Below are 11,791 nucleotides of genomic sequence, written 5' to 3' on the forward strand. Positions count from 1 at the left end.
TCCCCAGAAGAAAATGTCTGGTCGTGGAAAGGGAGGAAAGGGACTCGGAAAAGGAGGCGCCAAGCGTCACCGTAAAGTTCTCCGTGACAACATCCAGGGAATCACCAAACCCGCCATCCGTCGCCTGGCGCGCCGCGGAGGAGTGAAGCGCATCTCTGGTCTGATCTACGAGGAAACTCGTGGTGTGCTGAAGGTCTTCCTGGAGAACGTGATCCGTGATGCCGTCACCTACACCGAACACGCCAAGAGGAAGACCGTCACAGCCATGGATGTGGTCTATGCTCTGAAGAGACAGGGACGCACTCTGTACGGCTTCGGCGGCTAAACTTCAATCCAAACTATCCCAAGACCCAAAGGCTCTTTTCAGAGCCACACACATCTTACTAGAATTGAGTCGATTCCATGTTGCGTCTCAGAATAAGATTCCTCCTTAGCTGCTAGATATGTACGCCTTGGACAATGCACAATTATATACGTATCTATATAGTATGACTTGTACAGGACGTGAAAATTGCATACAGATCATTAAAAACGTCTTAAGCCTGAGAAGAGAAGTAGCCTAGTTATGAGGGATGGCTATTTGATATGAACATATAAATGCATTTAAGATACTAGCTCTTTTGACACTGGTCTGAGCAATACTGTAAACGGACGACAGAACTGGATCTCAAATTCAAGTTAAAGTTATTTTTGTCAAATACACTACAATACAGGGGCATTGCAGCTAATGACAATTGTGTTTCGAGCTCAGACCCAACAATGCATACAAGAATGGTAACAATGGGTAAGATAACATAAAATCAGATTAAATAAAATAGTAAATGATTTACAGAAAGTGTCTTACATATAAGCGTGTGTGCATAGTGCGTGTGTTCAATTAGTTTTTAAAAGGTGTGTCTTTTCAAGGATCTCATTAGAGGCCACGGGACTTTAGGAGCCTTCCTATGTGTTTATGTAAATTAATGAAGGTATTGATTCGACGGCAGAAAATAAAGTCAATATTTGGTTGAAATATTCTGAATCAGGTCTATTTGCGACCTTGTAGTAATATACTGTATTATAGTCTCACCCATTGGTTTTCTATCTGGTAAAACAAGTATAACTTCCTTCTGTGATGAGACTGTAGGTGATGTTTAATTAAATGCAATGAGGCAAGGATCACAAATAGAATATCAGAATTGTCACTGCTGTGCAGAATATGCAGTAATAGGAACTTAATAAATAGAAGATACAGCGTATTTTCAGGGGTGGAAATATTGTATTTGCTGCACACAGCATTCAGTTTTTACACACCTGCAACTCGTCTACCTCTGTACCACTCTGTGTATAACTTTTACATCGCAGCATCCTCAAGTGAAATAGTTAATGAATGAAAACTTTATTTAACAGATTGCAGAATGGGTACAATACAGTACGGCTCAATACATACAATTGTTAAGGGTATGCAGACCAGAGAAAGACGTTTGTCTTGTTTACATCAGGGTCCCCCATTTTCAATTCATAGTGACATTTATGACATTACACAACATACATGACATTTATGGCATAGGGACATACATGACATACAGGTACATAGTACTGTTACATTTGTGACATATATGATATGCAAATATACAGTACTGTTACCCATAGATCCTGACAGTATATACATATCATGGGGAGGAGACTGTACATTAGGAGGGGGTGGGTGGGTGGGAGAGAAATATACATACGGTGGGGAGGAGACTGTAGGAGGGGGTGGGAGAGAGATATACATACGGTGGGGAGATAATATATACGGAGGGGAGGAGACTGTCTATTAGGAGGGGGTGGGGGGGGGTTGGCCATTTACGGTGGCCAGTTTAGAATTGCAGCCTCCCGTACAGGGCTGTACACTGCGATGAGATGATCGCAAATTGCGCCCTAATTTTGTCCGTGCGAGTTTAAAATAATATCTGGGGGCAAGCTTGCGAGTGGTGATTTCACTCCTAAATTAATCCATACAAATTGGATACAAAAAATAGTAAAACATTAGCCTACAACCAGGGCTGTACAGTGCGATACAATGTTGCGGTTGTAATTTCATTAGACAGACCAGCGCGGAAACATATTGAAATGTATTCATAATGTGCATGCGTAATTACGCGCAATGACTGCATTAGCACCGTTGGGATGACTATGGTCACAGCGTGACACGTTTTATTCCCCCTGTTGCGCCAGCTGTTATTATTATGACTCGTATGCTTTATTACTAACTAACTTGTGCCTATTATTACTATTGACATGTAATTGAAACAGATTTTTTTCATTGTTAAGCATTCCGTCTGGGCTTTAATAGGCGAGTCTCTCCCAAAAGGAAAGATACATTGTACCGTCCTTGTGTATTTTTTTTTTTAATCTTCATAAAAGTAACTGTAGATTTAATTCATCATGAGCTACATAAAGCCTTCCACAGAAGTGGTAATCTTCCACAGAAGACAAGGTAACACATATCATGCCGACGCCAGCAATGACTGTGTTTACCAGCAGTGAGAAAGTACAAGTTTATAACCAAAAGCATGACACCAGATGCCTTGTTTTACTGCCAGTCCATCACCAGGCAGCTCGACTCACCGGGGAACGAGTACTGACTGGATTATAATGACATTTAAACCATTTAAAAAGAAAAATACTGAGACAAGTTGCTGCTCACTGCACCATGTGACGACGGAAAGGAGAGTGTTGGAACGTGTCCAAACTAACCACGGCTCTCCAGATGGTTTTATTCTAATGGAACATGCTTGTGCTAACTGACCCATTAGGTGTTAGATTTCAACTATGTTCCCACGTTTGTATTTTAGCCCATTTTGGCGAGAAGAAAACACAAGTAGCAGAGCTTTTCAGCTGCAGAGTTGTAGACAGGGTGGGTTGAGTCTGCATGACTCTCATGTAGTATTTAAGACCAGCCCCCTGTCCCAGCTCCACTACCAGTCAGCTCGGACTATTTGTTGCATTTCGTGTTGATCGACGATAGAAGAGAACTATGTCAGAAGTCAATCCAGCCGCTGCCGCTCCGGCTAAAGTCCCCAGGAAGAAAGCTGCCTCCAAGCCGAAGAAGGCATCAGGTCCCAGCGCCGCAGAACTCGTCCTCGAGGCGGTATCTGCCTCTAAAGAGAGGAGCGGCGTGTCCCTGGCTGCGGTAAAGAAGGCTCTGGCTGCCGGTGGCTACGACGTGGAGAAGAATAATTCATGTGTGAAGACCGCTGTCAAGAGCTTGGTGTTAAAGGGCACTCTTGTCCAGCTCAAGGGTACCGGTGCCTCCGGCTCCTTCAAAATCAACAAGGCTGAAGCCAAGAAGCCCGCCAAAAAAGCAGCTCCGAAAGCTAAGAAAGCGCCAGTGAAGAAACCTGCTGCGGCTAAGAAGGTTGTTGCTAAAAAGCCTGCCGCTAAGAAGTCTCCAAAGAAGGCAAATAAGCCTGCAGTCGAAGCCAAGAGCCCCAAGAAGGTGGCAGCTAAGAGCCCCAAGAAGGTGTCCAGCTAAGAGCCCCAAGAAGGTGGCAGCTAAGAGCCCCAAGAAGGTGGCAGCCAAGAGCCCCAATAAGGCAGTGAAGAAGCCCGCAGCCAAGAAAGCCCCAGCGAAGAAGGCTGCCAAGCCCAAAGCAGCGAAGCCCACGAGGACAGCAGGCAAGAGGAAGTGAAGATCTTAAGCTTTACTGTCTAAAACACACAAAAGGCTCTTTTTAGAGCCAACCACTACTATCCCTGAAATGGCACATCCCCTCGTATAAATGCATTGTTTAATAGTGGATACAAGCAAATCTACTAAGTCACATGTTTGTGTCCTGGATAAATTGCAGCAGCACCAGTTAAGTAGAGCTGAGTGTTCAGTTACTGCATCATTTGATTCATATTCTGGAAGATGAGTCGATTCCAGTCCAGCAGAATAAAACATAATTTAGATACACTTAAATCTAAATCGATGTGATTTAACATTGAATGTAATTATGTTCCTGTTATTAATATCAGTCTAGAAGATACTGCTATACATACCAGAACATATTAATTAAGAAGCATTTAACCTAAATACAATCTGATGTATTGTGCACACAATGAATGACACCTTGTTTTATATGGACTGCTGCCTTTATTTGCATTGAGCAGTAATTAACACAAGGATTCAATGTCCCCAATGGTATTCAAACAAATGTACTCCCAATAACTCAAACTAAATGAATGTGTGCAAAACAGTTTTAGGACGTTAGTGAGTTAATGTGCAAAATAAATTTCTTCGTTTCCCCTTTAAAGTTCCATCCTTGTTTATACAACAACTACAGCTAGTTTCAATGTCAATGTTATATCTAGAAAATCATCTTTTAACAGGCAGCATTGCTGCATTATTTTGAATAACTGATTTAGTCCAGAACTCTATTGCTGTCCTGTAGTTATGTTAGAATTCCATAGCTGTAGTTTGGACAATAATAATGGAGAAAGTAAAACACATGATCATAATATTAATTATGATATATACTGTACCTCATAATGGGCTAACTTCTAGTCAGTTAAATTACAGTGAAATTAACGCTAATTTTGCTGGGGTACCACCTGGAACCCTCTCAAAGACGCCTGACTGTCTTTTTTTAAGATTAAAATGTATTGTCATCGTACAGGGCAAGTACAGTACAACAAAAATAACTTCAGTGCAAATACAAAAGTAAAGTGCAAAATACAATGTATAAGTGATTAAACTGGAGTATGTGTATAAATTAGTATTAGTGCTAATCAGACACATAATACAATTTTGGTTTCAATATCAATCTTCTATCTAGAAAAGCAGGTTTTAACAGGAAGCATTGCTGCATTATTTTTTAATGACTGTGATTTAGTCCAGAACTCCATTGCTGTCTTGTAGTTCTGTTCGAATTACATAGCTGTAGTTTGGGGCAATAACAATGGAGACAGAGTCATACTTATATACATAAGGTACTTCATATTGGCTAACTTCTAGTCAGTTAAATGAATAGTTAATATCCTATACTCTAGGATATGTCATCCATACTGTTCAAACTCTGAACTCTGTTTCCTACTGCCTTACACTGTAATCACCAACCACAAACTATATTCTACACATGTAACTCTTGTGTGATAGCATGTACAATAATGCTGCATACACTGCATGCATAGTATATATATCAACTTCTGTCTGAATACACCTGCATATCATCTTTTTATATACCTTTATATATATATATATATATATATATATATATATATATATATCTTTACCTTGCACTGGTCAGTATGACTTACTACCATAGTGTCTTTTATACCTGTACCACTCATCTGATCAGCACTAGTCATTTATATATATACTCCAGTTTAATCCTATTGCACTTTATTGTTACATTTGTACTCTAGTTAGGCACCAATTTGTTTCCGTTGTACTATACTTGTGCTGTATAATGACAATTCATTTTAAACTAATCTGATCTAAAATAGATTTTGGCTGGAACGCTCTCAACGTCGAATGTAAATGTTGCTATTTCAGCACCATGGACAGTACCGGACCACACTGACGAAGCCATTTTGGAAATGGGGAAAGCATGCAGGCTCAACCAAAATGAACTCCAGACAAGGCTCCCGAGCAAACAATGATAATCCGGATTGTATTTATTTTTAACCATATAAGTCATATTTATTACTAGTCAGCAGATGAACTAATGGATCAGAGAAAACTGAATATGAATGTATGACTTCAATATTACGTTTTGCAGTCAAGTTATGAATAAAACAATTCAGGAGTACAGTTGAGTAAAACATCAAACATTAATTTATCTTATGTTTTTCTCTTAAAGGAAAAAAAACATATCTTCCAACATATTTTAATTTAGTCTCTAAAGTATATTTAGTTTTTAAGAATTGTAAAGGATAGGCAAATATAAGCATGTTAAAATGAGGAAACTGGGCTCATTCATGATTATTGAGGTGGCTCTTAAAAGAGCCTTTATGGGGACAACTAGTCAACAGGTTGATTTAAGCTCGCTCTCCACGGATGCGGCGGGCCAGCTGGATGTCTTTGGGCATGATGGTCACCCTCTTGGCGTGGATGGCGCACAGGTTGGTGTCCTCAAACAGACCGACCAGATAAGCCTCACTGGCCTCCTGAAGAGCCATGACAGCAGAGCTCTGGAAGCGCAGATCAGTCTTGAAGTCCTGGGCGATTTCTCTGACCAGGCGCTGGAAAGGCAACTTGCGAATCAACAACTCGGTGGACTTCTGGTAACGACGGATCTCTCTCAGCGCCACGGTACCGGGCCTGTAACGATGAGGTTTCTTCACGCCGCCGGTAGCAGGTGCGCTCTTACGGGCAGCCTTGGTGGCGAGCTGCTTCCTTGGGGCTTTGCCACCGGTGGACTTACGAGCTGTCTGCTTAGTTCTGGCCATTATGAGAAACTATGTTTCAGTCTTCACTTCAACAAGAATAATACGCTGCTGTGTCGAAACTCTGGCCTTATATTACTAACGCGGAGGCGCAGTAGTTTCTGATTGGTCTCCTCTCTGTGAGCTCGTTACTCCGCCTACACCTCACAGGGTTATTGGAGGACTTCACGGAGATACAACTGGGAACGACGTTATTGGAGGACTGGTCTTTTGGAAAAACCGCCAAGAAAACGTCTTTCCTGATTGGGTGAGAAAACACAAGCCCGAAAATAAAACGCGACTCTCCAACTCGCTGCATTCATTGTCTAACTTGTTTAGCTAAAGAGAATTATAAACATGTCTGGAAGAGGAAAGACCGGAGGAAAGGCCAGAGTTAAGTCCAAGACTCGCTCCTCTCGTGCCGGGCTTCAGTTCCCCGTGGGTCGTGTCCACAGACTGCTGCGTAAAGGCAACTATGCTCATCGTGTTGGAGCCGGTGCCCCGGTTTATCTGGCGGCTGTGCTCGAGTATCTGACCGCTGAGATCCTGGAGTTGGCTGGAAACGCTGCCCGTGACAACAAGAAGAGTCGTATCATCCCCCGCCATCTGCAGCTGGCCGTGCGTAACGACGAGGAGCTCAACAGACTGCTGGGAGGAGTGACCATCGCTCAGGGTGGTGTGCTGCCCAACATCCAGGCTGTCCTGCTCCCAAAGAAGACCGAGAAGGCTGCTAAGCCTGCCAAGAAGTAAATAGCCTCTTCGACAAACCCCACAAAGGCTCTTTTCAGAGCCACCCACCTCTTCTTGAAAATGCAATATTTCCGTTTGTCAAAATACAATTTGTTTGTGTAACTTACGTTGTCTCGCTACCTCGGACATAAATGTAAGACTATAAACACGTAATGCATAACATTTGACCGTGTTCACTAATGGGTACACGTGTACAGTGCTGTTTAGAAGTAATGTTTAATGTGTTGTCTGTCTGCAGTGTTTTTTCCCCCTGTTTTGAAGGCTTAACGATATAATGTAAAATTATAAATTGCATGTCAGCGGTCAAGTGATGATTCATTTGAACTGAGAAACATAAATAGTAAGGGTTCTATATACAGATTACAGCATGCACGAACATAAATTGACATAATGACAGCAATTTGTATTTCCACAATTGTTGGGGCTCAACTCGTAAACTGTCTGAAGCGGTGCGACTCGTTCAGACCATTTTCTTTACCTGCCAATCTTGCTGGTCTGGATCACTAATCACATAATAAATAAATGGGTAGAACTACAAGTCGTGTTTGGTAGCCGTGCCTGTTTCATATAAATAGTGGGGGTCCATAAAAGAGCCTTTTGTATAATATAATGGTTGTGTAGATATTTAATGTGAGGTAGTGGGAAACATAATTATGTGCCAACATATGATCCAAACCAGTCTGAATAAATAAAATTACAATAATGTGCTGTGTGTCCACTAATGGGCCATCACCCGTAGTCATTCCAATAGTGTCATAGCGGTAATTTACGCACGGACATAAATGCACCATAATGATGGCAATTTATGTATTTCCACAATAAAGGGCTCAACTCGTTGCGGTAAAATATCTGCGTTAGTAGGACCTAATAATCAAACCGGACTTAATATCAACATTCTCCAATTAAGAACCTATATCTGATCTATATTTTATAGTTTTTTGTGGTATATTCTCCATATATAAAGTTGCGTTTGCTTTATTGCCGTGCTGGAAGTAACTCGTGGAAATCAACCATCCCATAAGTAATACTAAGTTGCATACTTCGATAAGCCGCCTTCACTTCCACACAAGAGTACAATATTGCTTTTCATGAAAGTGGTGGGTGGCTCTTAAAAGAGCCTTTTGTTGAATTAAAGACAACGTTCTGTTTAAACGCTTATCTCTTTTTGGGAGCTCCTCTCTTAGCTGCTATTGGCTTGGCAGCCTTCTTAGCTGGGGCCTTCTTGGGCGCAGCGGGCTTTGTCACCTTCTTGGGACTCTTGGCCGCTACCTTCTTGGGGCTCTTGGCCGCTACCTTCTTGACTTTCTTGGGAGACTTCTTGGCGGCAGCAGGCTTCTTTGTTGCTGCCTTCGCGGGCTTTTTGACCACGACATGTTTCTTGGCTGCGGGCTTCTTGGCTTTCGGAGAGACTTTCTTTGCAGGCTTTTTGGCTTTAACCTCAGCCTTGTTGATCTTGAAAGAGCCGGAGGCTCCGGTACCCTTGACCTGGACCAGGGTTCCCTTAGTCACCAGACTCTTGACAGCGGTCTTAACGCGGGCCTTGTTCTTGTCCACGTCATAGCCACCGGCAGCCAGAGCCTTCTTTACGGCAGCCAGAGACACACCGCTCCTCTCTTTAGAAGCGGACACTGCCTCGACGACCAGGTCACTGACGCTGGGACCTGCCTTCTTGGGTTTGGGAGCTGCCTTCTTCTTAGCGGCCTTAGCCGGAGCGGCGGGAGCTGGAGCTGGAGCGACTTCTGCCATCTTCTCTCGTTCTGTCTCAGATTCAATACAAGTAGAATTATGATATTGAAGCTCAGTCAGAGGGCTGGTCTTAAACACTACATGAGAGCCATGTAGACTCAACCCACCCTGTCCTCCTCTGTACTGCCAAAAAGCTCTGCCGCTTGTGTTTTCTCCTCGCCAAAAAAGAGCTCAAATACACAACTATGAATATTGCAGGAATTTAACGCCAAATGGGTCAGCAAGCAGAAATATGTGCCATCAGAATTAAACCATTTGGAGACCCCTGGTGTGTTTGTGGACGCTTCACACCACCAATTTGCGCCTTCACCATGGTGCGCAGCTATACCTTTCTCTGTTATTTATGTCTCACAATTCTTTAGATTGCATTATAATCCGACATAATCTCGTTTTCCAGCGAGCCGAGCTACCTGACTAGAGACTGGGAGCAAGATTAGTAATCTGGGGTGAGGCGTTTTGTTTTAAATTGATGCTTTTCCGGTGTTGGTAAACACACTGTTGCTGGTGGCCTGTAGCGTGAGTCACCTCGACTTCGTATGAGGGATGATCACCACATTAGATTAGAGGAAGGTTTCACATGGCCTATATTAATTACAGCTAACATTTAATTAATTAATGTTGCAAAACATTTCATAACTCACACAAGAAGCGTAGCTACATTTTCCTTTGGGGGGGGGGGGCTAGTTTGTTGTGTACTTTAGACTGCTGGGGGCTAGTTTGTTGTGTACTTTAGACTGCTGCATGCTTGTTGACAATACATGCTTTTTGGGCATTGCTGGTCTGCTGTGTTTCTGATTCAAGTCTGCTACACTAAACACTTAGCACAATAAATAATAACTGCATTGGTCTATTTAAAGTATATTTCAATAGTTTAAATAGACATAGTAGATTCATAATGAATCATCATATCACCAAACATAAACGCACCACATCAACATGTTCTGCATTTCCACAAAAGAGGCCTTGCACAGAATGTTTGTGTAGTAAAGGCAATGGAATGGTTGCTATATGTATAAATTATATGTATAGATGATCATATCAACACATAGTGTTGTGTCTTATTACTGAATGTTATAAAGAAGTCACAACGGAACTGTAATATCATGCTTTTCAGAAGTGTTTTACCGACTACCACTGCACACAAATTAGGCATTTTCTTTTGAAAGTGGTTACCAACGGTTACAGGCAGCCATACTGGAAGAAACAGAACAACACAAACATTACAGTTTGTGTTTAGCTTATAGGTCAGATATACAGGCCTCTATTGTTAGGGCTCAACTCATCGTGAAGTAAAGTATCTTAGAATGTGGTGCAGTAGGCTGCCAGCTACATTTTTGATACATTCAGAAGAAATAGCGCAAGGAAGGAATGAAACATACTATGTTGTCAGAGTCATACTTGTATTATTATCTTGTACCACAGTGAGGTACCGATACATGTAGCTCATGGTGAGACCATGCCGGTCTGTGCCATCTGTTTATGATCAGTAATAACCCAAACAAGAGGAAACCTGCTCATGGAGACGACTCAGCACCATCAGAAAACATCTCTCACCTTATAAATGTATACTGGCATTTCCATGATTAAAAGTTATGCCAAATACATGTAAAAAGGATTATGCAACTGTATGTACAGACAGATGTGTATGAAGGTGTATGTGTGTGTGTGTATATATATTGTAAGTCAAAGCAGTGACAGATGTCACCAAGAGAGCTATCAAGGTGCACAAAATCATTGTCTTGGAAAAATGCAGTTGCATGTCGATTATTGCTTGGCTTAATATCAAGTGTGGCTATGGAGTTTTGCTAAGAGAATATATAGTTGGGTTATTATGGTTTTGCGCGCAAATAGTTTCCTGTGCGCGGGAAATGTGCGACAAAGCCTCTCAACCAATCGTATACAAGAAGCCACGCAGCTGTATTTGCACAATTTGACCTATAAAGAGGCAGCAGTGCGCTTCTGTTTCCACATTCGTTGCTGTTTAGTCCCGACTGATCATCATGCCTGAGCCAGCCAAACCAGCGCCCAAGAAGGGCTCCAAGAAAGCCGTCACCAAGACAACCGCCAAGGGAGGCAAGAAGCGCAGAAAGTCCAGGAAGGAGAGTTATGCCATTTATATTTACAAGGTGCTGAAGCAGGTCCATCCTGACACAGGCGTTTCCTCCAAGGCCATGGGGATCATGAACTCCTTCGTTAACGACATTTTTGAGCGCATCGCCGGAGAAGCCTCTAAACTGGCTCTCTACAACAAGCGTAGGACCATCACCTCCAGGGAGATTCAGACCGCCGTCCGCCTGCTGCTCCCCGGTGAACTGGCCAAGCACGCAGTGTCCGAGGGAACCAAGGCTGTGACCAAGTACACCAGCTCCAAGTAAACTTCCCTGTCCATCTAACCCGTATTCACCCAAAGGCTCTTTTCAGAGCCACCCACTTTGTTTTGAGAGAGTTATCCCAATGACCAGTCAAGGTCCGGTGACTGAATAAACATATCCCTATGTATAAGTTGTTCTGTTTTTCCTGGACCATGTCTAGGATGCTGCCTGTCGTATTGGGTTTCACCGCCAGATGGAGTAAGTGCTCTACTAGGTGGAACAAGAGCCTCTAATAGATTTTCAGATTGGAGAAGTTTGAATTCAGGATTTTAACTGATTTTGGAAGGGAAATTGAGTTTGTTAGGTTAAAGGTCACGGTTGAGTTGAGGGTTAGAGTTAAAGCAGGTTTGAGGGCATCTAGTTGGCTCCACATGCAGCTGTTTGCTATGGGCCTTTAATAGCATCTAACTTCTGGTTACACACACTCTTGGAGAGTTAACGGTAACAACCAAAAGTTACAAAGAGTGACCATCGCACACACAATAAATACATATATGTCAAACCTGATGTATGATAAACTGGTATGTCAGTCAGACTGGTACATTTAG

General features: G+C 42.4%; 5 protein-coding genes and 1 pseudogene across 6 annotated transcripts in view; 4 read left to right on the top strand and 2 right to left on the bottom strand.

Annotated features, from left to right (window-relative positions):
* The window catches only part of LOC311229835 (histone H1-like), a gene marked incomplete at both ends in the record, with an annotated part of 105,714 nt that extends 96,843 nt beyond the window's left edge, over positions 1-8,871 (bottom strand). The window contains one exon of the mRNA XM_084315909.1: positions 8,419-8,871. Within this exon, the coding sequence (XP_084172035.1) occupies positions 8,419-8,871 (453 nt within the window). The remainder of the gene's footprint in view (positions 1-8,418) is intronic.
* LOC311231054 (histone H4) lies at positions 14-325 on the top strand (the record flags this gene model as incomplete). Its single annotated transcript, XM_084317524.1, has 1 exon — positions 14-325. The coding sequence occupies one exon, from the start codon at positions 14-16 to the stop codon at positions 323-325; it is 312 nt and encodes a 103-aa protein (XP_084173650.1).
* LOC311230689 (histone H1.11R-like) lies at positions 3,002-3,656 on the top strand (annotated as a pseudogene). The gene has a single exon. The product of its transcript is annotated as a histone H1.11R-like (transcript).
* On the bottom strand, positions 5,989-6,399 carry LOC311231012 (histone H3.2; the record flags this gene model as incomplete). The annotated part of the gene is made up of 1 exon (XM_084317481.1): positions 5,989-6,399. The coding sequence occupies one exon, from the start codon at positions 6,397-6,399 to the stop codon at positions 5,989-5,991; it is 411 nt and encodes a 136-aa protein (XP_084173607.1).
* On the top strand, positions 6,733-7,125 carry LOC311230690 (histone H2A-like; the record flags this gene model as incomplete). The annotated part of the gene is made up of 1 exon (XM_084317050.1): positions 6,733-7,125. The coding sequence occupies one exon, from the start codon at positions 6,733-6,735 to the stop codon at positions 7,123-7,125; it is 393 nt and encodes a 130-aa protein (XP_084173176.1).
* A 2,000-nt stretch (positions 8,872-10,871) lies between the features above and the next one.
* Positions 10,872-11,246, top strand: LOC311229836 (histone H2B-like; the record flags this gene model as incomplete). Its single annotated transcript, XM_084315910.1, has 1 exon — positions 10,872-11,246. One exon carries the CDS (start codon positions 10,872-10,874, stop codon positions 11,244-11,246), a length of 375 nt encoding a protein of 124 aa, XP_084172036.1.
* Between the last annotated feature and the right edge of the window lie 545 nt (positions 11,247-11,791).

This window comes from Notolepis coatsorum (assembly GCF_963971535.1).
Source record: "Notolepis coatsorum genome assembly, chromosome: 6".
NCBI lineage: Eukaryota > Metazoa > Chordata > Actinopteri > Aulopiformes > Paralepididae > Notolepis > Notolepis coatsorum.